The sequence below is a fragment of the Schistocerca serialis genome, chromosome 9, assembly GCF_023864345.2.
Source record: "Schistocerca serialis cubense isolate TAMUIC-IGC-003099 chromosome 9, iqSchSeri2.2, whole genome shotgun sequence".
NCBI classification, from domain to species: Eukaryota; Metazoa; Arthropoda; class Insecta; order Orthoptera; family Acrididae; genus Schistocerca; species Schistocerca serialis.
This window is the reverse complement of record NC_064646.1, coordinates 431,245,712-431,271,564: the sequence shown is the minus strand read 5'-3', so window position 1 is coordinate 431,271,564 and position 25,853 is coordinate 431,245,712. Positions and strand designations below refer to the sequence as shown.

The 25,853-nt window shown below is 41.5% G+C and overlaps 1 protein-coding gene across 1 annotated transcript in view; it reads left to right on the top strand.

Moving 5' to 3' along the window:
• Window positions 1-24,961, top strand: part of LOC126419165 (fatty acid-binding protein-like) — a 36,725-nt gene extending 11,764 nt beyond the window's left edge. The window contains exons 2-3 of the mRNA XM_050086292.1: window positions 10,543-10,823; window positions 24,736-24,961. Coding sequence (XP_049942249.1) covers window positions 10,543-10,823; window positions 24,736-24,786 — 332 coding nt within the window. The 3' untranslated portion in view covers window positions 24,787-24,961. The remainder of the gene's footprint in view (window positions 1-10,542; window positions 10,824-24,735) is intronic.
• The last annotated feature ends 892 nt before the right edge of the window (window positions 24,962-25,853 follow it).

Here is a 25,853-nt window from a genome sequence, read left to right as displayed (position 1 = left end):
TGTGCAAGCTTCTTCATCTCCAAATACGTACTGCAGCCTACATCCTTCTGAATCTGTTTAGTGTATTCATCTCTTGGTCTCCCTCTACGATTTTTACCCTCCACGCTGCCCTCCAATACTAAGTTGGTGATCCCTCGATGCCTCAGAACATGTCCTACCAACCGATCCCTTCTTCCTGTCAAGTTGTGCCACAAACTCCTCTTCTCTCCAATCCTATTCAATACTTCCTCATTAGTTACGTGATATACCCATCTAATCTTCAGCATTCTTCTGTAGCACCACATTTCAAAGGTTTCTATTCTCTTCTTGTACAAACTATTTATTGTCCATGTTTCACTTCCATACATGGCTACACTCCATACAAATACTTTCAGAAACGACTTCCTGACATTTAAATCTATACTCGATGTTAACAAATTTCTCTTCTTCAGAAACGTTTTCCTTCCCATTGCCAGTCTACATTTTATATCCTCTCTACTTCGACCATCATCAGTTACTTTGCTCCCCAAATAGCAAAACTCATTCACTACTTTAAGTGTCTCATTTCCTAATCTAATTCCGTCAGCATCGCCCGACTTAATTCGACTACATCCCATTATCCTCGTTTTGCTTTTGTTTATGTTCATCTTATATCCTCGTTTCAAGACATTGTCCATTCCGTTCAACTGCTCTTCCAAGTCCTTTGCTGTCTCTGACAGAATTACAATGTCATCGGCGAACCTTAAAGTTTTTCTTTCTTCTCCATGGATTTTAATACCTACTCCGAATTTTTCTTTTGTTTCCTTTAGTGCTTGCTCAATATACAGATTGAATAACATCGGTGAGAGGCTACAACCCTATCTCACTCCCTTCCCAACCACTGCTTCCCTTTCATGTCCCTCGACTCTTATAACTGCCATCTGGTTTCTGTACAAATTGTAAATAGCCTTTCGCTCCCTGTATTTTACCCCTGCCACCTTCAGAATTTGAAAGAGATTATTCCAGTCAACATTGTCAAAAGCTTTCTTCAAGTCTATAAATGCTAGAAACATAGGTTTGCCTTTTCTCAATCTAGCTTCTAAGATAAGTCGTAGGGTCAGTATTGCCTCACGTGTTCCCATATTTCTACGGAATCCAAACTGATCTTCCCCGAGGTCGGCTTCTACCAGTTTTTCCATTCGTCTGTGCAGAATTGGCGTTAGTATTTTGCAGCCGTGACTTATTAAACTGACAGTTCGGTAATTTTCACATCTGTCAACGCCTGCTTTCTTTGGGATTGGAATTATTATATTCTTCTTGAAGTCTGAGGGTATTTCGCCTGTCTCATACATTTTGCTCACCAGATGGTAGAGTTTTGTCAGGACTGCCTCTCCCAAGGCTGTCAGTAGTTCTAATGGAATGTTGTCTACTCCTGTGGCCTTGTTTCGACTTAGGTCTTTCTGTGCTCTATCAAATTCTTTACGCAGTATCATATCTCCCATTTCATCTTCATCTACATCCTCTTCCATTTCCATAATATTGTCCTCAAGAACATCGCCCTTGTATAGTCCCTCTATATACTCCTTCCACCTTTCCGCTTTCCCTTCTTTGCTTAGAACTGGATTTCCATCTGAGCCATTGATATTCATACAAGTGGCTCTCTTTTCTCCAAAGGTCTCTTTAATTTTCCTGTAGGCAGTATCTATCTTACCCCTAGTGAGGTAAGCCTCTACATCCTTATATTTGCCTCTAGCCATGCCTGCTTAGCCATTTTGCACTTCCTGTCAATCTCATTTTTGAGACGTCTGTATTCCTTTTTGCCTGCTTCATTTACTGCATTTTTATATTTTCTCCTTTCATCAATTAAATTCAGTATTTTTTCTGTCACCCAAGGATTTCTACTAGCCCTCGTCTTTTTACCTACTTGATCCTCTGCTGCCTTCGCCACTTCATCCCTCAAAGCTACCCATTCTTCTTCTACTGTATTTCTTTCCCCTATTCTTGTCAATTGTTCCTTTATGCTCTTCCTGAAACTCTCTACAACCTCTGGTTCTTTCAGTTTATCCAGGTCCCATCTCCTCAAATTCCCAACCTTTTGCAGTTTCTTCAGTTTTAATCTGCAGTTCATAACCAATAGATTGTGGTCAGAGTCCACTTCTGCCCCTGGAAACGTCTTACAATTTAAAACCTGGTTCCTAAATCTCTGTCTTACCATTATATAATCTATCTGATATATTCTAGTATCTCCAGGGTTGTTCCATGTATACAACCTTCTTTCATGATTCTTGAACCAAGTGTTAGCTATGATTAAGTTATGCTCTGCGCAAAATTCTACCAGGCGGCTTCCTCGTTCATTTCTTAGCCCCAATACATATTCACCTACTATGTTTCCTTCTCTCCCTTTTCCTACTCTCGAATTCCAATCACCCATGACTATTAAATTTTCGTCTCCCTTGACTACCTGAAGAATTTCTTTTATATCATCATACATTTCATCAATTTCTTCGTCATCTGCAGAGCAAGTTGGCATATAAACTTGTACTACTGTTGCAGGCGTGGGCTTCGTGTCCATCTTGGCCACAATAATGCGTTCACTATGTTGTTTGTAGTAGCTTACCCGAACTATTTTTTTATTCATTATTAAACCTACTCCTGCATTACCCTTATTTGATTTTGTATTTATAATCCTGTATTCACCTGACCAAAAGTCAGGAAGGATTCGAACCTGCGACCGTAGCGGTCGCGCGGTTCCAGACTGAAGCGCCTAGACCCGCTCGGTCACTCCGGCCGGCGAAACACCAGTTACAGCTGTTTCACCGAAAAAGAAAGACCCATAAAACTTCTCCGGCATATGACACAAAAAGAAAAAAAATATTCACTGTAAGCGAGTCTCGCCGCAGCTGTACGATCTCGTGAGAATCTGATGACCCAAAGTGAGCATATTACGTGCGTTCACATTTCCAATTAGGTGAGATGTTGATTCATCACTGAAGACGATACGATCCAGAAAACGCGGTCCAGAAAATCCTTATCACCACGCTGCAACTTTTTGTTTGCACAGTTGCCACGTAAGCCGTAGTCTGCAAGCTTTAGACCTTTCGCACACGTACACAAACAAAGCTGTATGAGTTGCTCTTTTACTTTATGTATTATTTATAATTGTAAGTTGTCCGCCCCGGTAGCTGAGTTGTCAGCGTGAGAGACTGTCGATCCTAAGGGCCCGGGTTCGATTCCCGGCTGGGTCGGAGATTTTCTCCGCTCAGGGACTGGGTGTTGTGTTCTCCTCATCATCATCATTTCATCCCCATCGCAAAGTGCCGAAGTGGCGTCAAATCGAAAGACTTGCACCAGGCGAACGGTCTACCCGGCGGGAGGCCCTAGCCACACGACATTTCCATTTATTGTAAGTTGCATGTAATAAATGCTACAATGACTTAAAATCTCGATATTCGCTTTAAAACACCCTGCATGTTCAGTATTAAAACCGAAGAAGGAAAAGACAAACGTTTTGGGTCAAACATATGCATGCGGACATTTGCCCCAGCTAGATCGTGTCACTGTTCCCCTGTGGCGCTGATTTCTGAACTTCCGGTATCAGCTGCATTGTATGACAATTTATTAAACTAACAAATAAGCTTAAATTGTGAGGTATACACAACATGTGATGTATTGGTAATTCTTTCAGATTTCGTTATAGCAGACAGATTGCCGTCAATTATATGCTAAACACTCACATCGAAAGTCCCAAAAAAAAATCTCAATTCATATCCCGAAAGCTTCAAAGCGCAAACCACTAAAAAAACACACCTGACTCTTTCACCATAATAGCTCTCAGCTGAAGAGGCAGGGCTGTCCCACTACACTCTTTGTTGTTGTTGTTGTGGTCTTCAGTGCTGAGACTGGTTTGATGCAGCTCTCCATGCTACCCTATCCTGTGCAAGCTTCTTCATTTCCCAGTACTTACTGCAACCCACATCCTTCTGAATCTGCTTAGTGTATTCATCTCTTGCTCTCCCTCTACGATTTTTACCCTCCACGCTGCCCTTCAATGCTAAATTTGTGATCCCTTGACGCCTCAAAACATGTCGTACTAACCGGTCCCTCCTTTTTGTCAAGTTGTGCCACATACTCCTTTTCTCCACAATTCTATTCAATATTCATCATTAGTTATGTGGTCTACCCATCTAATCTTCATCATTCTTCTGTAGCACCACATTTCGAAAGCTTCTATTCTCTTCTTGTCCAAAATATTTATCGTCCATGTTTCACTTCCATACATGGCTACACTCCATACAAATACTTTCAGAAACGACTTCCTGACATTTAAATCTATACTCGATGTTAACAAATTTCTCTTCTTCAGAAACTCTTTCCTTGCCATTGCCAGTCTACATTTTATATCCTCTCTACTTCGACCATCATCAGTTACTTTGCTCCCCAAATAGCAAAACGCATTCACTACTTTAAGTGTCTCATTTCCTAATCTAATTCCGTCAGCATCACCCGATTTAATTCGACTACATTCCATTATCCTCGTTTTGCTTTTGTTGATGTTCGTCTTATATCCTCGTTTCAAGACATTGTCCATTCCGTTCAACTGCACTTCCAAGTCCTTTGCTGTCTCTGCCAGAATTACAATGTCATCGGCGAACCTCAAAGTTTTTATTTCTTCTCCATGGATTTTAATACCTACTCCGAATTTTTCTTTTGTTTCCTTTAGTGCTTGCTCAATATACAGATTGAATAACATCGGTGAGAGGCTACAACCCTATCTCACTCCCTTCCCAACCACTGCTTCCCTTTCATGTCCCTCGACTCTTATAACTGCCATCTGGTTTCTGTACAAATTGTAAATAGCCTTTCGCTCCCTGTATTTTACCCCTGCCTCCTTTAGAATTTGAAAGAAAGTATTCCAGTCAACATTGTCAAAACCTTTCTCTAAGTCCTCTACACTCACAAGTAAGCAGAACGATAGATTCGGATCTTTTCCCCGAGCACAGACTTGCTCCCGCCTACCTTATAACTTCTTTGTTATGAAATTATACCATTTCAAGGCAACGTCACACCAACAATTCATAAAAAACGCGTCTTTCTTGGTAGTTCTGTTATAATTAAATGTCAATTAATGGAAAAAATGGTTCAAATGGCTCTGAGCACTATGGGACTCAACTGCTGAGGTCATTAGTCCCCTAGAACTTAGAACTAGTTAAACCTAACTAACCTAAGGACATCACAAACATCCATGCCCGAGGCAGGATTCGAACCTGCGACCGTAGCGGTCTTGCGGTTCCAGACTGCAGCGCCTTTAACCGCACGGCCACTTCGGCCGGCAATTAATGAAATATTTGCGATTGAAGCCTTCAGTAGATCGTAAAAAAACAAGACATGGCCACAATTAATCATCATGTAGTGTATAGAGGTGTAGAGATAGAGAGCCACCTAATTATATTCATTTTTGTTTTCACTGATGTTTTACTGAAACATTCTCGGAGTTTCTTGTTAATTTAATAGAAGTATGTTCTGCAATATTTAGTGTTATGTACATACAAGAGCGCTCTCTGGCAGGAGCAAGTTTATTCAATTTTGTGACATGACGGGAAATATGGAACAACAAATCAGTAAACTATTTTCCAAGTCACTGCCTGATTCTACAATATTATTATTTTTTCTTTCAAAAAAACTTTCAAGGTAGTTGGATACATGATTCCTTTATAGATACTGTGTATCACTGTACACACACACACACACACACACACACACACACACACACACACACACATACACACCGGCGCGCACGCACGCACGAGCACGCGTGTCATTACATTCATACACTTACATGAAGTACAGAAAATTTCACATTATTATTGCAGTAAAAAATGACTTTTTGCTTTATTTACAAGAAAGCTCCACTACTTGTGGTAGGACACTTGGTATTTTTGTTGTTAAAAGTGTCTGATAATTCACATGTTCTAAAGATTCTTCTACTGAATAGAGACAGTCATCTACGCACATCAAAAATAGTTTTGCATCACCTCGGTTCCGAGACCTCCGGAACCTGTACAGAAAATTGGAATAGAGATCAACATAAATATCATTTCCGCCCTTTTTACTTCTCACGAAAACCACACATTGCATGTTGTACCACCGAAGGTCTCCTTCAGAGGTGGTGGTCCAGATTGCTGTACACACCGGTACCTCTAATACCCAGTAGCACGTCCTCTTGCATTGATGCATGCCTGTATTCGTTGTGAAATATTATCCACAAGTTCATCAAGGCACTGTTGAGTCAGATTATTCCATTTCTCAACGGCGACTCGGCGCAGATCGCTCAGAGTGGTTGGTGGGTCACATCGTCCATAAACAGCCCAGGCATGTTCGATAGGGTTCATTTCTGGAGATCATGCTGGCCACTCTAGTCGAGCGGTGTCGTTATCCTGAAGGAAGTCATTCACAAGATGTACAAGATGGGGGCGCGAATTGTCGACCATGAAGACGAATGCCTCGCTAGTATGCTGCCGATATGGTTGCACTACCTACAGCTGTTACGGAGCCTTCCATGACCACCAGCGGTGTACGTCGGGCCCATATAACGCCACCCCAAAACAGCAGGGAATCTCCGCCTTGCTGCACTAGTTGAACGGTGTGTCGTTCAACCTGACCAAGTTGCCTCCAAACACGTCTCCGACGGCTGTCTGGTTGAAGGCATATGCGACACTCATCGGTGAAGAAAACGTGATGCCGATTCCGAGTGGTCCACGTTGTTGGGCGCATCTGTACTGTGCTGCGTGGTATCGTGGTTGCAAAGATGGACCTCGCCATGGACGTTAGGAGTGAAGTTGCGCATCATGCAACATATTGCGTACAGTTTGAGTCGTAACACGACGTCCTGTGGCTGCACAAAAAGCATTATTCAACGTGGTGGCGTTGTTGTCAGGGTTCCTCCGAGCCATAATCCGTAGGCAGCGGTCGACCACTGCAGTAATAGACCCTGGGCGGCCTGAGAGAGGCATGTCATTGACAGTTCCTATCTGTCTGCATCTCCTCCATGTCCGAACAACATCGCATTGGTTCACTCCGAGACGTCTGGACACTTCTCTTGTTGAGAGTCCTTCCTGGCAAAAAGTAACAACGCAGACGCGATCGAACCGCGGTATCGAGCCGTGTACCTCCTTCGTGGTGGATTGACAGTAAATCATTGGCTGTCGGGCTAATAGGCGCTGCTCATGTATGGTTGTTTACATCTTTGGGAGGGCTTAGTGAATCCACAGCCAACGTCTATCTTCAAGAGTTCTGAGAACCGGGGTGACGCAAAACTTTTTTTGATGTGTGTAGTAAGAATGACCTTAGGGTTTTACTAAAAAGTGAGAATGGGAAGACGGGAAAATATCGCAACAGCAAAAACTAATTATTGTGCAGCAATGAAATTTCGAGAATACATTTGTCTAGGTAACATGTTTACGTGATTAACATTGCTGGGTCACGGGATACTGTAAGCGCGAGATAAACCATTGCAAATGTTAAATGCCAGTACATTAATAACCGATGTAACAGCCAGAATGTTTAATGCGAGCACGCAGACGTGCATACATTGTGATATACAAGTGCCAGATATCAGTTTGTGGGGTAGTGTTCCATGCGTATTGCACTTGGTGGGTCAATACAGGGACGGTTAATGCTGTTGTGGATGACGTTGGAGATGTCGTCCAATGATGTCTTATTTATGATCGATTTGAGACAGATCTGATGATCGAACAGGCCAAGGAAACATGTCGACGATCTGTAGAGAGTGTTAGATTACAACAGAGGAATGTTGGCGAGCGTTATCCTGTTGGAACACACCCCCTTGAATGCAGTACAATCTTCAGTCAGAGTGCGTGGGATAACCACGAGAATGACCCTGCCATCATACGAAATAGCGCCCTAGAGCATAAATCCAAGTGTAAACTCCATATGTCTAGCTTGTAGAGAGATTCGTTTCAGACCCTCAATTGGTTTCTTTCTAACCAACATATGGCCATCACAGGAACCGAGGAAGACCATCTTTCATCAGGAAACACAACAGACCTCCACTCTGCCCTCCAATAAATACGCCCTTGTCGCGAATGACCGTTGTTTGCGATCAGTGGGATGCACGCTTCAGGGCGTCTGGTTAGGAGCTCTACTTGAAGTAACCGATATGTAACAGTTCGTTGTGTCACTGTGGTGCCAACTACTGCTCAAACGGCTGCTGCAGAGGTAATACGACGCACCATAGCCACACGCTGAAGACGATGGTCACGGCAGTGCCATGTGGCCATTCTGAGCCTTTTCTACTAGCGACTGTAAATTCTCGTAACCACCGCTGCCAGCAGTCACGTACAGTGGCTACATTCCTGCAAGTTTTTCTGCAATATCTCAGAAGGAGCATCCAGCTTTTCGAAGCCCTATTAAACGACCTCGCCAAATTCAGTGAGGTGTTGATAACGACGCCTGTGTCGCCTTAAAGGCATTCGTGACTAACGTCCAATCTCAAAGGTAACTAATGCTCACCATTACAGCGTGAGTTTAAAGCAAACCTGACTTACGTCCTCTTATACGATATCTGAATAGACAACATCTTTCTGGTGTAAAAACACACATACTACGTTCCCTTTATGTCGCACAACTCTTCCTTGATGTTGCAATTTTTTTCAATCAGTATGCTTTTTATGTTATGCGGAATACTATTGTAAGTTTGCATCACACTGTTTCCAATGGAAGTTTTAAATGCTGATGTCGTTGCTGTCTGGACATGGAATCTTTCATTTTGGGTGGTACGATGCTCATGAATATTGGAGCCATAGCATAGAAATGTTTGTTTTGATAGAGCTAACGTAGCAATTTTAAGCATGTCCATTTTCGTAAACGAAGTGTGTGATTTCCAAAGCAGATACAGCTGAATACTGCTGGTGGAGAGCACTGTGGTCGCAAATCGTGATGCGGAGTAGTTATGATTCATGTGAATCACTAGCTCGTTTTCAGGAGTGCGTGAGCCGCGATGTGAACCGCATTGGGCTTGCTGTACGATGAGCACCACGACCCCTGTAAGAACGACTAGAGGTGATATACACTCATGCTCATAAATTAAGGATAATGCTGATACATCGTGAAACAACGTTCTGGTGGGAGGTTTGCGGGTTTAAATCACCTGGGGGTAGACCATGCGGTGCATTGGACCTGCGGTCGTCGCACGGTGGCGCTGGCAGCAGTCCACATACCCAGAGGTGTGTTGGTGCATATCAGAGTAAGGTGCAGCGAGTAAGTGTGCAGCCGTTTTCGGACGTCCTAAGGGTGACTGTGTGTTGAAAATGGCTCAAAGAACACATATTGATGACGTTATGAGAGGTAGAGTACTAGGGCGACTGGAGGCTGGTCAAACACAGCAGGTCGTAGCACAGACCCTTCGTGTGATTATGACAACGATTCCAGCAGACAGGAAACGTGTCCAGGCGCTACAGTACGGGACGTCCACAGTGTACAACACCACAAGAAGACCGATATCTCACCATCAGTGCCTGCAGGCGGCCACGGAGTACTGCAGGTAGCCTTGCTCGGGACCTTACTGCAGCAACTGGAACAGTTGTCTCCAGACACACAGTCTACAGACGCCTGAACAGGCATGGTTTATTTGCTCGGAGACCTGCAAGGTGCATTCCACTGACCCCTGGTCACAGGAGAGCTCGTAAAGTCTGGTGACAAGAAAATAGTACACGGTCATTGGAACAGTGGTCCCAGGTTATGTTCACGAACGAGTCCAGGTATAGTCTGAACAGTGATTCTCGCCGGGTTTTGATCTGTCATGAACCAGGAACCAGATATCAAGCCCTTAATGTCCTTGAAAGGGACCTGTATGGAGGTCGTGGTTTGATGGTGTGGATTTAGATTATGATTGGTGCACGTACACCCCTGCATGTCTTTGACAGAGGAACAGTAAGAGGTCAAATGTATCGGGACATCATTTTCCACCAGTATGTCCGCCTTTTCAGGTGTGCAATGGGTCCCACCTTCCTCCTAATGGATGATAACGCACAGCCTGACCGAACTGCCATTGTGGAGGAGTACCTTGAAACAGGAGATATCAGGTGAATAAAGTGGCCTGCCTGTTCTCCAGACCTAGACCCCATCGAGTACGTCTGGGATGCTCTATGTCGACGTATCAATACATTTCTTCAAACCTCTACGACACTTGAGGAGCTACGACAGGCACTAGTGCAAGAATGGGAGGCTATACCCCAGCAGCTGCTCGACCACCTGATCCAGAGTATACCAACCCATTGTGCGGCCTGTGTACGTTTGCATGGTGATCATATCGCACATTGATGTCGGGTTACATACGCAGGAACAGTGGCTTTCTGTAGCACATGTGTTTCGGGACGGTTTTCTCAACTTATCACCAATACTGTGGACTTACAGATCTGTGTCGTGTGTGTTCCCTATGTGCCTATGCTATTAGCGCCAGTTTTGCGTAGTGCCACGTTGTGTGTCACCACATTCTGCAATTATCCTTAATTTATGAGCGTGAGTGTAGTACTGGACGCGAAGCTAACTGTCATTGCGATGTTGCAGGTGTGGGCTACCTAATCCGCAAGATGGCGCAGGTGGTGAACCCGTACATCGAACTGAAGCGGGACGGCGACATGTACACACTGACGTCCAGCTCGTCATTCAAGCACCGCGAGCTGAAGTTCCGGCTGGGCGAGGAGTTCGAGGAGGAGCGCCACGACGGAGCCCTCGTCAAGGCGGTCATCACGCTGCAGGACGATAGTACGCTGTTCCACCGCCAGATGGCCGACGACGGCAAGAGCGCCACCGTCACCAGGCACTTCACGCCCGAGCAGGTCACCATTGTGAGTCTCCACATCCCACTCACTACTACCGTAGTATAAGGGCACGGATATTTCTGGGATAATTAACATAGTCGATTTGAATAGTTGTTCACAATGTATATGCAATAGTACGAACATCAGTACACCCACAAATGCAGTCAAATGGTATTGCATTTTGATGCCAGTAGTATGGCGTATAAAAAGACATCAACGATGTAGGTGGTAGTCCCCCCCTCCCCAGGGCCCCTTTTTCCTCACCCCTCCTTCTCCCAAAGTGGATTTTCCTCCTTCCCTCCCTTAGTCCCTGCACACCCTCCTCGGCTGTTTTCCTCTTCCGCCCCTTCCCTTCCCAGCCCTCCTTCGGCTCGCCACCCACCTCCTCCCCCTTTCTCTCCCCTCCTCCTCGCCTCCTTCCTCTTTTTCCCATTTCCCTTGACTCCCCCCCCCCCTCCCTTGCAGATCCTCCCAGGTTTTTATTCGGTATCAGTGTGCTACGATAGTGTTGTGTTTTGGTACCATTCTAAAGTGTCATCTAGTGATGTGGGTTTTAATGAGTGCTCGACCTGATAGTTGTCGATGAAGTTCCTTGTTTCTCCGCTCGTAATATGGCTGTTTTACTTGATCTACTGACTTTTATGGTCCAGCCGTACTTTGCCTGGTACCTTTTAATGTAGTGTGTGTGTGTTTTTTATGTGTAACATACTTTTTTAGATTTTTATCTCCGATTTGTGAGTCACCGCTTTGTATGTCTTATTTGCTTCTGTTCCGCCTTTTTTGTCTCTATATTCCGCCATGTTGTCTCCTTTATACTATGTTTTAAATGTCTTCCTGTCTATTTATGTCTCTTGGCTGAGGAGTAGCGCTTATGCTGCTGCCAGCCCGCCCCTGATGGGGAATGGAAATGACAATGAAGGGAAAAAAAGTAGGTGGTAGTGACTGGAATAAAGATAGACGGATCTGCGTGGTGCTGGTGTGTGCGTACGTGTTTTTACTGCAGATAGTAAGCAGATACTATTAGTGACAGTGCGTGTTGAGTACATAAACCACGTTTGTGACACTGACATACGGAAAATCGTTTTCGCGAGACCAAAAAGCAAAAATCAATACGTTAAAGTAAGTGGTTCCCTCTAATAGTCGAATCGTCAAGTCGTTGAACTGTCAGTTACTGATAATTACGTTAGGCTGGGCGCACTGCACGAACAGAACGGAAGACGCGGGCAAAACAAAAACTATCTGAGACAGAGAAATGGTTCCTCTTTCGCAAATCAAAAGCCACAAACATTTATTCTTCTCACCTTCTTGCTGATTTACAGTTCCTAGTAACTGCCAGAAGTTTACGACAAATTTTGACGTATAACGATCATCTCACATTCAAGAAACGGCTGCAGAAACCCGCTCTAACACCAAAATATATACAGGCTACCTTGTAGTTTGCTGAAAGACATCTGTCATGGACTTCAGAATGGGATAAAGTGCTATTCAGTGATTAGAAGAAGTATAATTTAGACGGACAGGATGGATATCGATATTACTGGCATGATTTGAGAACAGAGCATCAGTTAAGAATAAGTAGAAATTGTGATCATAACTGTCCATTTCTTCGCACATGGTCGTCCTTTTTCTACACACCATGTCATATACTTAAGCACTAAACACAAAATAAAATAAATCTTCCATAAGGAGGCACCTTGTCATCTAATGAAGTCTCTCCAATTCATATTGCTTCTTTCGATTGGAGTCATCTGGAGTGAAACTCCAGTCGAGGGTCATTTGATGCTGGTACTGCTACTGCCAGTTTTCCCTTGGTCCCTCATTGACACTGGGCAGTTCAACAATATTCTCTCCACTCCACAGCAGATAGGTCAATCAGCATCTTAGCATGCAACAGAAGGCATTAACACCGATTAGTTACAAGTCATACTACGTTAAACCTGAAAAGAATTGCAACTTTGTTTAATCACTCATTTCTCTTGTCTTAATATTAATTCAACATTACTCCAACGTTGCTCCCTATTTCACTACTACGAAGCTTGCAAGTCTTTTCTAACCGATAGTGAGTCTGAATTCGCCAGATGCGACTTTGACAGTTTCTCTCTCTAACAATGTCTTTCTCTCTCTCCCTCCTCCTTTTTTTTTTCCTTGGGTAGCCGACCAGCTGTGGGTGATCCTTTCGCCTCCAGCCTGCAAACAATCCACTTCCATTAGTGTTCCTCAGCTCCATATATACTGCATTAGTTATTGTCATTACAGACTTTCTACGTTTAACATGCACATCTTATTGTGTGTTTTATTGCAACTGTTACAATACAGACATTGCTTTATTTTTTTCTTTTAGAATGCCGAGATTCTACAGTCGCCTGATAGATTTTCTTGTAAGAGCCTTATTCCTTCTTATAATTACTGCTTCTTTGATTTTGGTTCTTGTCACTATGATCATTAAATTCTGCATGCACCTCTCTCAGTGGTGTCTCTGCAAAAATAACAGTTCCCTATGGTGGTACTTTATTGTTGATCGGTGAACCAATTTCTCACATCTTTGATTTATCATATTTGTTCTAACTTGAAATGCTTATTTTTCCATGTGATAAAAATGATATTAACTGTTAATAATCCTTAAGTTTTATATACATTCATGTCCTAGTCATTCTTTATACTTACCAGCTTACTTGTCGCCTACTATTGTTCCCTCTCTATCAATACTGTTAGCGGAGAAGTTACTTAACCTCTATTCAATAATATCTTAATTTTCCTTCTAGTGGCAGAATATTCGTTGCCCACTGAATATACTTTGCATCAAATATCTACTATAATGCAGTACACTGATTGTCACTTACATTCAGTAGTCTCCTCTACATCTTGATAATATGAGCTGTTTGCTAATGATGGTGACAAATTCGACTGAATGACTTACCTTATGCTTTAGTTTGGAAATTTATTATCTCATTTTGTTAATCCTCTCATCATACTCGTCGGTGCTATCTGATGAAGCTGTTTGTGTATTGATTTCTGGAGTATGTTTATCTATCATTCTCTGTCCATATACTTATCATTGTTTACCGCAATATATTAATCTTTTAATCATAACATGTTAAGACATTTGTGCACCATTTGTCATTAATCTCATCCACTCTATATTTTTTTCTTTGCTGCTCTTCTAATTACCTTAATACTCCATCTGATACTTCATCTGTTGACTATCTTACCACAGTATGGTTCGTTTTATTTCAGCTTTATGTATATTGTTCAGTATTCACATTGCTTTCTTGTGTCGCTTTTTCTCAGTTTCACAGAGAGATAGATGGATAAAGATTAGCTTTATGCTTTAACGATTGACAGAATACATGGAGATTTCTTGCTCATACACAAAACATGAGGTAAGAAATATAAACTCGTTACTAAGGTCCTTTTGGTCATCAACTACATATCTTGATAAGACGATTAAGGACTTACTGTTAACTACGATATTATCTTTTTAATTCCACAGTGTTGTGGACCCCTTTATTCTGATTTCTTTAATTGTTGTATCTCTCCACCTTTGGGCGAGCAGTCTGAGTGAATTTATAGGGTTCTTCGTATATCTCATAAAAATTTATATTGGCATTGATTTCTGAAGATTTGTGTCTCGTCTCAACCAGCATTACATCATCTAGGCTGAACATTTCCAATCCAATCCTTTTCCAGTTCTTTAAGTTTCTTTGCTCTCCCTTGTCTTTCATTCCTTACAGCGCAGTATTCATTTCTTATCGACTGTGAGATTGTTATTTGGAGTGAATGACAGTGACTTTGTGATTAAGTTTGTAGCTTTCTTGCTGGTTCACAATTCCACAGGAGATATTCCTGTTGTTCTGGAAGGATTAGAAGGATGATGTTTTCGTCGTGCGGCCATAATCAAGTTGGAAACCTTTTCACATGATTCACCTAATTACAAATGACAACTTTACCAATGCACTACCCTTTTGTACCTTGTGTACGCGATACTTACACCATCGGACGACGGTTCAATCCAGCGTCCGGCCATCCTGATTTAGGTTTTCCGTGATTCCCTAAATCGCTCCAGGCAAATGCCGGGATGGTTCTTTTCAAAGGGCACGGCCGACTTCCTTCCCCGTCCTTCCCTAATCCGATGAGACCGATGACCTCGCTGTCTGGCCTCCTTCCCCAAAACCAACCAACTTACACCATCTGTATATGTACGTATCGCTATCCCACGACTTTCTTCACCAAAGTGTAGATTACAAGCCGGCCGGTGTGGCCGTGCGGTTCTAGGCACTTCAGTTTGGAACCGCGTGACCGCTACGGTCGCAGGTTCGAATCCTGCCTCGGGAATGGATGTGTGTGATGTCCTTAGGTTAGTTAGGTTTAAGTAGTTCTAAGTTCTAGGGGACTGATGACCATAGATGTTAAGTCCCATAGTGCTCAGAGCCATTTGAACCATTATTTTGTAGATTACAGCAAGTCTCACGCAGCGAGATGTCTATTTTCTTAATCTGCATCTACATCTATATCCATACTCCGCAAGCCACCTGACGGTGTGTGGCGGAGGGTACCTTGAGTACCTCTATCGGTTCTCCCTTCTATTCCAGTCTCGTATTGTTCGTGGAAAGAAGGATTGTCGGTATGCTTCTGTGTGGGCTCTAATCTCTCTGATTTTATCCTCATGGTCTCTTCGCGAGATATACGTAGGAGGGAGCAATACACTGCTTGACTCTTCGGTGAAGGTATGTTCTCGAAACTTTAACAAAAGCCCGTACCGAGCTACTGAGCGTCTCTCCTGCAGAGTCTTCCACTGGAGTTTATCTATCATCTCCGTAACGCTTTCGTGATTACTAAATGATCCTGTAACGAAGCGCGCTGCTCTCCGTTGGATCTTCTCTATCTCTTCTATCAACCCTATCTGGTACGGATCCCAAACTGCTGAGCAGTATTCAAGCAGTGGGCGAACAAGCGTACTGTAACGTACTTCCTTTGTTTTCGGATTACATTTCCTTAGGATTCTTCCAATGAATCTCAGTCTGGCATCTGCTTTACCAACGATCAACTTTATATGATTATTCCATTTTAAATCACTCCTAATGCGTACTTCGAGATAATTTATGGAATTAACTGCTTCCAGTTGCTGACCTGCTATATTGTAGCTAAATGATAAGGGATCTATCTTTCTATGTATTCGCAGCACATTACACCTGTCTACATTGAGATTCAATTGCCATTCCCTGCACCATGCGTCAATTCGCTGCAGATCCTCCTGCATTTCAGTACAATTTTCCAATGTTACAACTTCTCGATATACTACAGCATCATCCGCAAAAAGCCTCAGTGAACTTCCGATGTCATCCACAAGGTCATTTATGTACATTGTGAATAGCAACGGTCCTACGACACTCCCCTGCGGCACACCTGAAATCACTATTACTTTCGAAGACTTCTCTCCATTGAGAATGACATGCTGCGTTCTGTTATCTAGGAACTCTTCAATCCAATCACACAATTGGTCTGAGAGTCCGTATGCTCTTACTTTGTTCATTAAACGACTGTGGGGAACTGTATCGAACGCCTTGCGGAAGTCAAGAAACACGGCATCTATCTGTGAACCCGTGTCTATGGCCCTGTGAGTCTCGTGGACGAATAGCGCAAGTTGGGTTTCACACGACCGTCTTTTTCGAAACCCATGCTGATTCCTACAGAGTAGATTTCTAGTCTCCAGAAAAGTCATTATACTCGAACATAATACGTGTTCCAAAATTCTACAACTGATCGACGTTAGAGATATAGGTCTATAGTTCTGCACATCTGTTCGACGTCCCTTCTTGAAAACGGGGATGACCTGTGCCCTTTTCAAATCCTTTGGAACGCTACGCTCTTCTAGAGACTACGATACACCGCTGCAAGAAGGAGGGCACGTTCCTTCGCGTACTCTGTGTAAAATCGAACTGGTATCCCATCAGGTCCAACGGCCTTTCCTCTTTTGAGCGATTTTAATTGTTTCTCTATCCCTCTGCCGTCTATTTCGATATCTACCATTTTGTCATCCGTGCGACAATCTAGAGAAGGAACTACAGTGCAATCTTCCTCTATGAAACAGCTTTGGAAAAAGACATTTAGTATTTCCGTCTTTAGTCTGTCATCCTCTGTTTCAGTACCATTTTGGTCACAGAGTGTCTGGACATTTTGTTTTGATCCACCTACCGCTTTGACATAAGACCAAAATTTCTTAGGATTTTCTGCAAAGTCAGTACATAGAACTTTACTTTCGAATTCATTGAACGCCTCTCGCATAGCTCTCCTCACACTACATTTCGCTTCGCGTAATTTTTGTTTGTCTGCAAGGCTTTGGCTGTGTTTATGTTTGCTGTGAAGTTCCCTTTGCTTCCGCAGCAGTTTTCTAACTAGGTTGTTGTACCACGGTGGCTCTTTTCCATCTCTTACGATCTTGCGTGGCACATACTCATCTAACGCATATTGTGCGATGGTTTTGAACTTTGTCCACTGATCCTCAACACTATCTGTACTTGAGACAAAACTTTTGTGTTGAGTCATCAGGTACTCTGTAATCTGCTTTTTGTCACTTTTGCTAAACAGAAAAATCTTCCTACCTTTTTTAATATTTCTATTTACGGCTGAAATCATCGATGCAGTAACCGCTTTATGATCGCTGATTCCCTGTTCTGCGTTAACTGTTTCAAATAGTTCGGGTCTGTTTGTCACCAGAAGGTCTAATATGTTATCGCCACGAGTCTGTTCTCTGTTTAACTGCTCAAGGTAATTTTCAGATAATGCGCTTAAAAAAATTTCACTGGATTCTTTGTCCCTGCCATCCGTTATGAAGTTTGAGTCTCCCAGTCTATATACGGCAAATTAAAATCTTCACCCAGAACTATAACATGGTGGGGAAATCTACTCGAAATATTTTCCAAATTATCCTTCGGGTGTTCTGCCACAACAGCTACTGAGCCAGGGGGCCTATAGAGACATCCAATTACCATGTCTGAGCCTGCTTTAACCGTGACCTTCACCCAAATTATTTCACATTTAGGATCTCCGTCAATTTCCTTCGATACTATTGCACTTCTTATCGCTATAAACACGCCTCCCCCTTCACTGTCCAGCCTGTCTCTGCGGTATAAATTCCAATCTGAGTTTAGGATTTCATTACTATTTAATAATGAAACAACTGAACTGTATCGTCTTCATTTCCCGTGACAAATGAATATAGGCATCTTGCACAATACATTTTAGCAAAGACATTGTTTTATTAACGTTAGTGGTGATCACTATACCTAACGAGGTCGTTATGCCCAAGGGAGCCTCCAGACAAGAAAATAATAATCGAAATAAGCCAAAGACAAAGAGTGGAGGGAAGTACATTGTATTGAATGCTGCACTACACTTATAAGTGACACAAGCACATGACACTATTTTTCAACACAGTCACCAGGTCTCTTGCAACAACGGTCGGAGCATTTCCTGGTGAATGTGTGTGTAGTCTGGGCGTTTCGCCTGCAACTATCGTTCTATCCAGTATACGTCAACTAGCGGTGCTTTACGACAAATGGAGAGATGGGGCTGTGAATTCTAAAAGAGACTGAAAACAAACTGCTGCGTCGCGTAACAGGTTGAAGAGGGGGAAAAAATACGAACTAACGAAAGTGAAATGTACTTTGGTGGAACACATAGTAAAGTGACTGCATAGAATATGCCACAAAAAGAGCTCTTTGATGGATTCGCAAGAAATGAACAAATAATATTATTGAATACATGTGGATGACATTAAGAAACTTTAGGACATATCACGAATTAGTTGTGTAGTTTATACCACCTTTCTTGGGAGACAGAGAAGCACTGTTTTAATCGGTGACAGCGACCATTTCCCTCATTCGCGAGTTGATTAGGATGAAGGGGTAAAGCATAGGGTCTGATTTTGACATTTTTGGCCATCGAAATGATGTCTTTTTACACTGATCTGTGTTGTCATTTAGCTACTTAATGTATTAATGGTTTCCTTACTATTAAGATGATTAAAGACATCAATTAGTTTAAGATTAGGCTGTTCTTCACAAATGATGAGTCGTTCCACTGCGTTCATTAGAGATTATAATCGCCTTGATAATGGGAATTATGAATTGGAGGCTTAACCTCCCAGAAACTCACAGTACGTTTAGATGAGGAAATGAACTACAAGTGGGGAAGGACCAAAAGATTAATTTTCTATGATATGATACAAGGAATATTATCAAAGAGACACTGATGAAGGAGGATGAGAGAAGTTGCTGAAGCATTTCAATCTCAAATTAGTATAAAGCTGTATCATTTAAAGGTGACAGCCATGGTGGATTCAGGATACAAAACATGTACCATACCATAAAACGTTCATTTAGGTCTAAGGTAAGTAATGAGATCCTGTAGTTACAGGTACAAGGAATAAGAACAGTCACAGCATGTGGAGATAAAAGTAAGATTCTGTTAGCCTTTGGGATAAACTATACAGTTAATGCAATGGTAGTACCCAGACCAAGTATGAACTGGTTGATAAGTGAGCAACTCAGACAAAATAGATTTTGCCAGAGGTAAAATCACTGTATACGAGAAAAAAATAATAAATTCATGGAGAAGGTATGAAATGCCTACAGAGAAGAATGCAGAGATGAAAGTAAAGATAATGTGGGAACATTTGTTGTGGGAGGTACAAGAAAGATAGTTCGAATCGATGATGGAAGATATACTTGTGCATTCAGGTAATGGCATACATGCTGAGATTAACAATAAGATACATCAAAGGGTTACAGAAATAAAAGAGTTGACTGCTACTGAGGCAAATGAGTTAACCATGTTTGATGGTAAACATTGTGCATAAATTTAAGGTTATATCACATGATGCCTTTAGAATGTGACCACATCCTGTCCCAGTATGGACAAGAGAGATATTTGGTAAAGAGATGATTGACTGAGAGGTTATGGAATTAGTTATTCTAGTAGTGGTTTTGAAACAAGACGTATGGGTATGAACTGCGCTAGGTGCAGGTGCTATCAGTAAGATCATAGTGCCACAAATGGCTCGATCAGAGTCTCAAGCGAAATTTGTATAGAAATTTAATGACACAAGAGTAATGTGCAGCATTGATTTAACATATAACTTTGGCAAGTGCTCTTAGATGAGGTATGCGGGAAAAGCACAGCCTTTGTCAGGGGAGGGGGGAAGGATGAAGATTCCACTCCCATTTGGCCTGATAATATCGACTGCAGCATTTATTTCAAAGTTAGACACAGTGTTGGGTGAGGATTCACTGGTGAAGGCAATGTTCTATGCAAACAACATATTAATAGCCGCAAGAAGTTGGAATGAACATCATCAAGTATTAAAAGAATTCTTAGCGACATCTAAAGACAAGAGCATTACACTAAATTCGTAAAAATCAAAATTGGTAAGAAAGGAAATAAAATTTCTAGGATATAGTACTTGATCTTCTGAAATACGAGCAGATCCTGAGAAAATGGAAGCTATTATGGACTTTCTTGGCCCCAAGAATAGAAAATAAATAAAATGTTTCCTAGGCCTTTGTATATTTTATTGCAAATTTGTTATAGATCAGGTAATGATTGTCAAAACACTGCTGGACGTAACGAAGAACAGTGTGTTTCGAATGTGGACTGGTGAATGCAGGAAAGAAACAGCGCAAATTAAGGAAGAATTATGTAGATCAGTCATATTGTCGCACTTGATGTGTCACAGTCATTTTGATTAGGTGCAGATGTGTCCGAATATTACTGCAATATTATTTGAGGTTATAGGGTAAGAAAGAAAGGCAGTCAGTATTACTAGCAGAATTCTAAACAAATGGAAAAGAAATTACTCTGTGGCAGAGAAAGAAGCTTTGGTTATGGAACAGGCTTTCAAAAATATTTGATATTAACTTATGGGTAGAAAATTTCCGTATACACCAGCCATATAGCATTACCGTTCTGGTCAGACAGCAATTTAAGATGTGGGAAACTGTAAAGATGGTTATTAGTGCCATAGGAATATGATATCCAAGTTATTTGTGTGCCGGGTTCAGAAACTATTGTAGCCGCGGCCCTGTCTAGGTTGCTAGTTGGCATGAATGTCGTTACAGTACTTGAAACCAAACCACAAGAGATGAAGACTTTACACATAAAAGGAGGAAGTTTGGGGATCATGTCCCAAAGGTTAGTCAAAACATGCACAAAGAGCAAACTTCAAATGAAACACTAATCTAGTGGAATAATGATGGGAAGTAAATGTAAGGAAATGTTACTTAGTACATTTTATATCAAAAGATTGATCCTGATTCGAGTGACTGTAAGTTTGATTAGCTGGAAAATGAGGTAGACAAATTAATTTTATATATTTATTTAAGTTATGGACATTTTGGGATAAAGAAATGCACCAAAGATCTCAGGGAATTCTTAATATTTAACAATGTGGAGAAAAGACTGAGAAAATTGTTGGAAGCATATGGGCACCAAAAAAAACTAAGGTCTCCAACCGATATAAAGAAGGAGAGATCTATCCATTCATTCCTGATAATGTTTCAGACAAAACCACAGTGCACATCTACGCCCCTCTTGCAATAACACAAGGGTGTATGCCATGAGCGTCTCACTGTCACTGGCAGCCTACAAATACTACACTATATAAATAACTGTATGATGCTGATGTTGACTGTAATGTGGCGGCTACAAGTGTTACCTAGCGGTAATTCTTCTGTGGTCCTGCCACATGCCATAATACTAAGTTTGATTTTGCATTAACCACTGTTGACATTCATGGTGTTCAGAACTGGGTCACTATCGGTAGTATTAGAGACGGCAAAGATAGTATTTCAACAATTGTGTCTTCAAAACTTATTCCACCTCATGCTGTTGTTGCACATAAAATCTTAATATTAAAAGAAGCTGTGTGGACTTATTCTGGTAAAGCTACTGGAGGTGTTTCTGTGGATAAACCACTGTGTGTTAGAATGGTATGTATGTATAAATTAAATCCTGACAACATGTGATGTATTTGGATCAAAGCATATGGAGATGTACTTAAATTTAAAGTGATGAGTGACTGTAGTTTTAGATGTTGGTTCAAAATTTGTAGCACTGTACCCCTCGAGAAAAAGCTCAAGGAGAGCATTAGCGGATAATATAAAAAACGTTTACGTTATTCATTCAAGCAAACTAGTACACAATATAAGTGATAATGGACCGCAGTTCCACTCCAAAATTCGGAAAGCAACGTTGGAGAAGCTGAGAATAATTTATGTTAATAAATTACACAGGGTGTTCAAAACAATGCTTCGAATCTGTTTGTGGAGCCAGTTTTGCCCGAGGGCAGCGAGACATGACTGTTTCACCTCCCGAGCAATCCTGTTGGTCTGAAAGAAAACTATTACGAAAGCTTGGAATTGTTCATTTGCCACTGACTCTGTCTGCAGTAGTGTAGTAGTGCAGTTAATCCTTCGAATCTGGTGGTGAAGTTCCTCACGAAAATTAATTCTCGAGGTCTGAACACTTAAACAGGGAGAACAAGGACCGTTGTGAGGTCAGATAAACTTACGTTTTACCTTTTATAATGCTGGTACACAAGTGCTGCACACTGAGGTGCTGAAAGTCATGGGATACCTTCTAACATCGTTTCGACCTTCTTTTGTCAGGCGTTGTGCCCCCCCCCCCCCCGCCCCTCCTCCCGCATGACTTTTTTATTAATCACACTTCTAGAGTTGAATCGACAAGTTTTTTGTGTCACCTATAAAATTCTGTTCTGTGGCATGACACACGTCGAAGGTGACCCAGTGATTTATATCAAAAATAACAATTTTAGAGAGCGTTGCACACGCCCCTTTCCTCTCGCGGCGTCCACCCTCCACCCCCCCTCCCCCCTGGATAAATTCCTGCGGAGTTCCATGCTTCTGATTCTTTCTTATGCTGCTAAATCAGTCGTAACCTTTTGCTACCCGAAATACAAAACTTCCTCAACTCAGTAATTTGTATAGTCTTTTTTGATGTTAGCATTATTAAAGCTGATTTATGTCTTCTTTTCAGAATTGCTTTATTGAGTTCCTCGACCAGTCGTTAAATTTGTTTCTACAAAGCGCAAACTGTACGACGTCAGGAACAGATAGACAGTGGTTTAGGTACGGTTTTGTGTTGACACGTATCCTACTTTCGTGATTAGAGGGTCTGATGTTTTCCTATACAGGAGCTGAGAATAACTTTTTGTGGTACGCTCTTTCCTTGCCTAAATGCGCTTTCAGTTTTGCTGATAGGACGGCAATTCTTTATGCAATCTTTCTGTCTCCCTTCATGAAGCGGAACTATTTTAGCTCTGTTCCAAGTGTGGAGAATTGTTTTCTTTTGCAAACATTCTGTAAATAACCTTAGATTACTATGCCTCGGCCTTTAACCATTTGTAGCCGGCGGGAATGGCCGAGCGGTTCTAGGCGCTTCAGTCTGGAACCGCGCGACCACTACTGTCGCAGGTTGGAATCCTGCCTCGGGCATGGATGTGTGTGATGTCCTTAGGTTAGTTATGTTTAATTAGTTCTAAGCTCTAGGGGACTGATGACCTCAGCTGTTAAGTCCCATAGTACTCAGAGCCATTTGAACCATTTTTTAACCATTTGTATAGAAATACCATCATGTCCCGTCGGCATTCCTTTTCGTAACTCGAACAGCTTTATATAAAACAATAGCGACACGCGCGGGTTCGTGCAGCAACACGAACTATCCAAGAAAAGACGACTTGTTTGTAGTATGTATCGACTTACACCAACCCTCCTTGTCAATCAGTCTATCAATTAATGAAAAACCACATCAAAATCCCTACAGTACATGCTAAGATTTAGCGTAACACACAGACAGAAAAATCTGGCGTTGGACTTCAGTTTGCCGGCCGAAGTGGCCGTGCGGTTAAAGGCGCTGCAGTCTGGAACCGCAAGACCGCTACGGTTGCAGGTTCGAATCCTACCTCGGGCATGGATGTTTGTGATGTCCTTAGGTTAGTTAGGTTTAACTAGTTCTAAGTTCTAGGGGACTAATGACCTCAGCAGTTGAGTCCCATAGTGCTCAGAGCCATTTGGACTTCAGTTTGTGACATGCATCCCCACAGGTAGGGTCGTGTAATACCTGCTATATTGCGAACGTTTGAAGCTAACTAAACGAGATTTGCGGCTAATAACAGTACGCAGAGGGGCACGTAATTATGTTGTATGGTTAACACTTTTAACACGCTTGTCAGCACAGTTCCAACTGGTTTAAATCGGTAGATGTGCACAAATCCTTTCTCATATTCATACTTACCATAGGTGCTGAAATAAAATAACCCTTTTACATCATGAAAGGGTACAGAGTATATCTTTTATCCACCTCATACGAACAGTAACAGCATTTTGCAGCTTTGGTACTGCATCAGAAAAAATCAGATGTCGTAAAACATTGAAATAGTCTTTTAAAAAAATGATAGATAGTATTGATATCAAGGACTATTCTGTGTGACTAGAAAAGTGAAAGTGAAAACTGGAATTCCTCGTTTGTGGTTGCTGGACTCCTCACAACTTTATGAAAAATGCCAAAAACATTTATTTTCGGAAACAGCACAATTTTCGACTTTCAGTATTATCAAACACAAGACTTTTAATTAATTCTTTTCTCACACCAACAGTGGGAAGGTCCAGAACGCTTGTCCACAGAAGGAGTTGTGTAAATGTAGTGTCTTCCTCTTCATCAAACTCGAAAAATTTTGGAAATAAATTGAGTCTATCTCATGTGTCTTCTTTTTCTTTCTGCGCATATGAAGGGAAAAAAAGAACTGTAAAAATGTGAAATTGTTAATACCGTGTTCCATATACCTAAAGCCAATTCGTGTATGTCCTCTAAGCAGTTTCGTATTTCTTTTACATTGATTAATTTTTAATAATAACCTCTGTTTCAGACTATGCAGCTCAATGATGTTATATGCAAGAAAATATACAAGGCAGTCTAGAAGCGCAAAGGTTGCCCTGGAGAACGGTGGGATCATATTTTCTGCGAACAGCACATTTGTTTGAAAATATTTGTATTTATTGTATAAAACAACACCCGATCTTTCAATAATATTCTAAGATGATTTAATCTTATGTCAGAACACTTTAACGTAATATGTTAACGGAAAACTTGTAAAATGTGTCGTCTGTATTTAACTGTGTAATGAACTATCTTCATGTAATTTTGTAATTATCTCGAATCGGAATCTTAAAATATATCGCCATGTCAAATATATAAACGTTCATTCAATGAAAAGCCCTTTTTATGTAACTACGATTTATTATAGGTCGGAGATCACGTATATTTTTCTGTTGACTCTCTTGCCATTCAGAATATGAAATCTCCTGAAATCCTTTATTTTTATTAGCAGATGCAAAGGGAGAAATTCCTACAACGCAGACAAATTGAACTACGTAGCTGGGTAGCCGCGCTGTCTCAGGCGCCTTGCCACAGTTCACGTGGCTTTCCCCGTCGGGTGGTTCGAGTCCTCCCTCGGGTATGGGGTGTATGTGTTGTACTTAACGTAAGTTAGTTTAAGTTAAATTAAGTAGCGTGTAAACCTAGGGACCGATGACCTCAGCAGTTTGGTCCCATAGGAACTTACCACAACTTTCCGAAATTTCCAACTACATACTCACACAAATAACATTCTAGTAATCTGATAAGTGATATGTTGACAAATCGCAGAAGCAATACGAAACATTATTTTTGATACCTTACTGTATAAACCATATTCACAAAACGGATTTTATAAAAGATTTAGGGATTTAGTAGCCCTATTAGAAAGAAAATATTAAATGTAAAGTATTAAAGTCAATTAACATTTTTTCAGATGTTTCTTGGGAATAACATTTATATAATTCCATACGAAATATTCTATGTAATCTATATTAAAGTATTTGCAACAAGGCCGAAGCTGCTACATTCTAAAGGTGTTAGAATTTGAATATACGAAATGAAGCAAATCGAAGTAGCGCAGAAGACCCATATAATTTTCATCCAAAAGGATAAAATCAATATCACAAA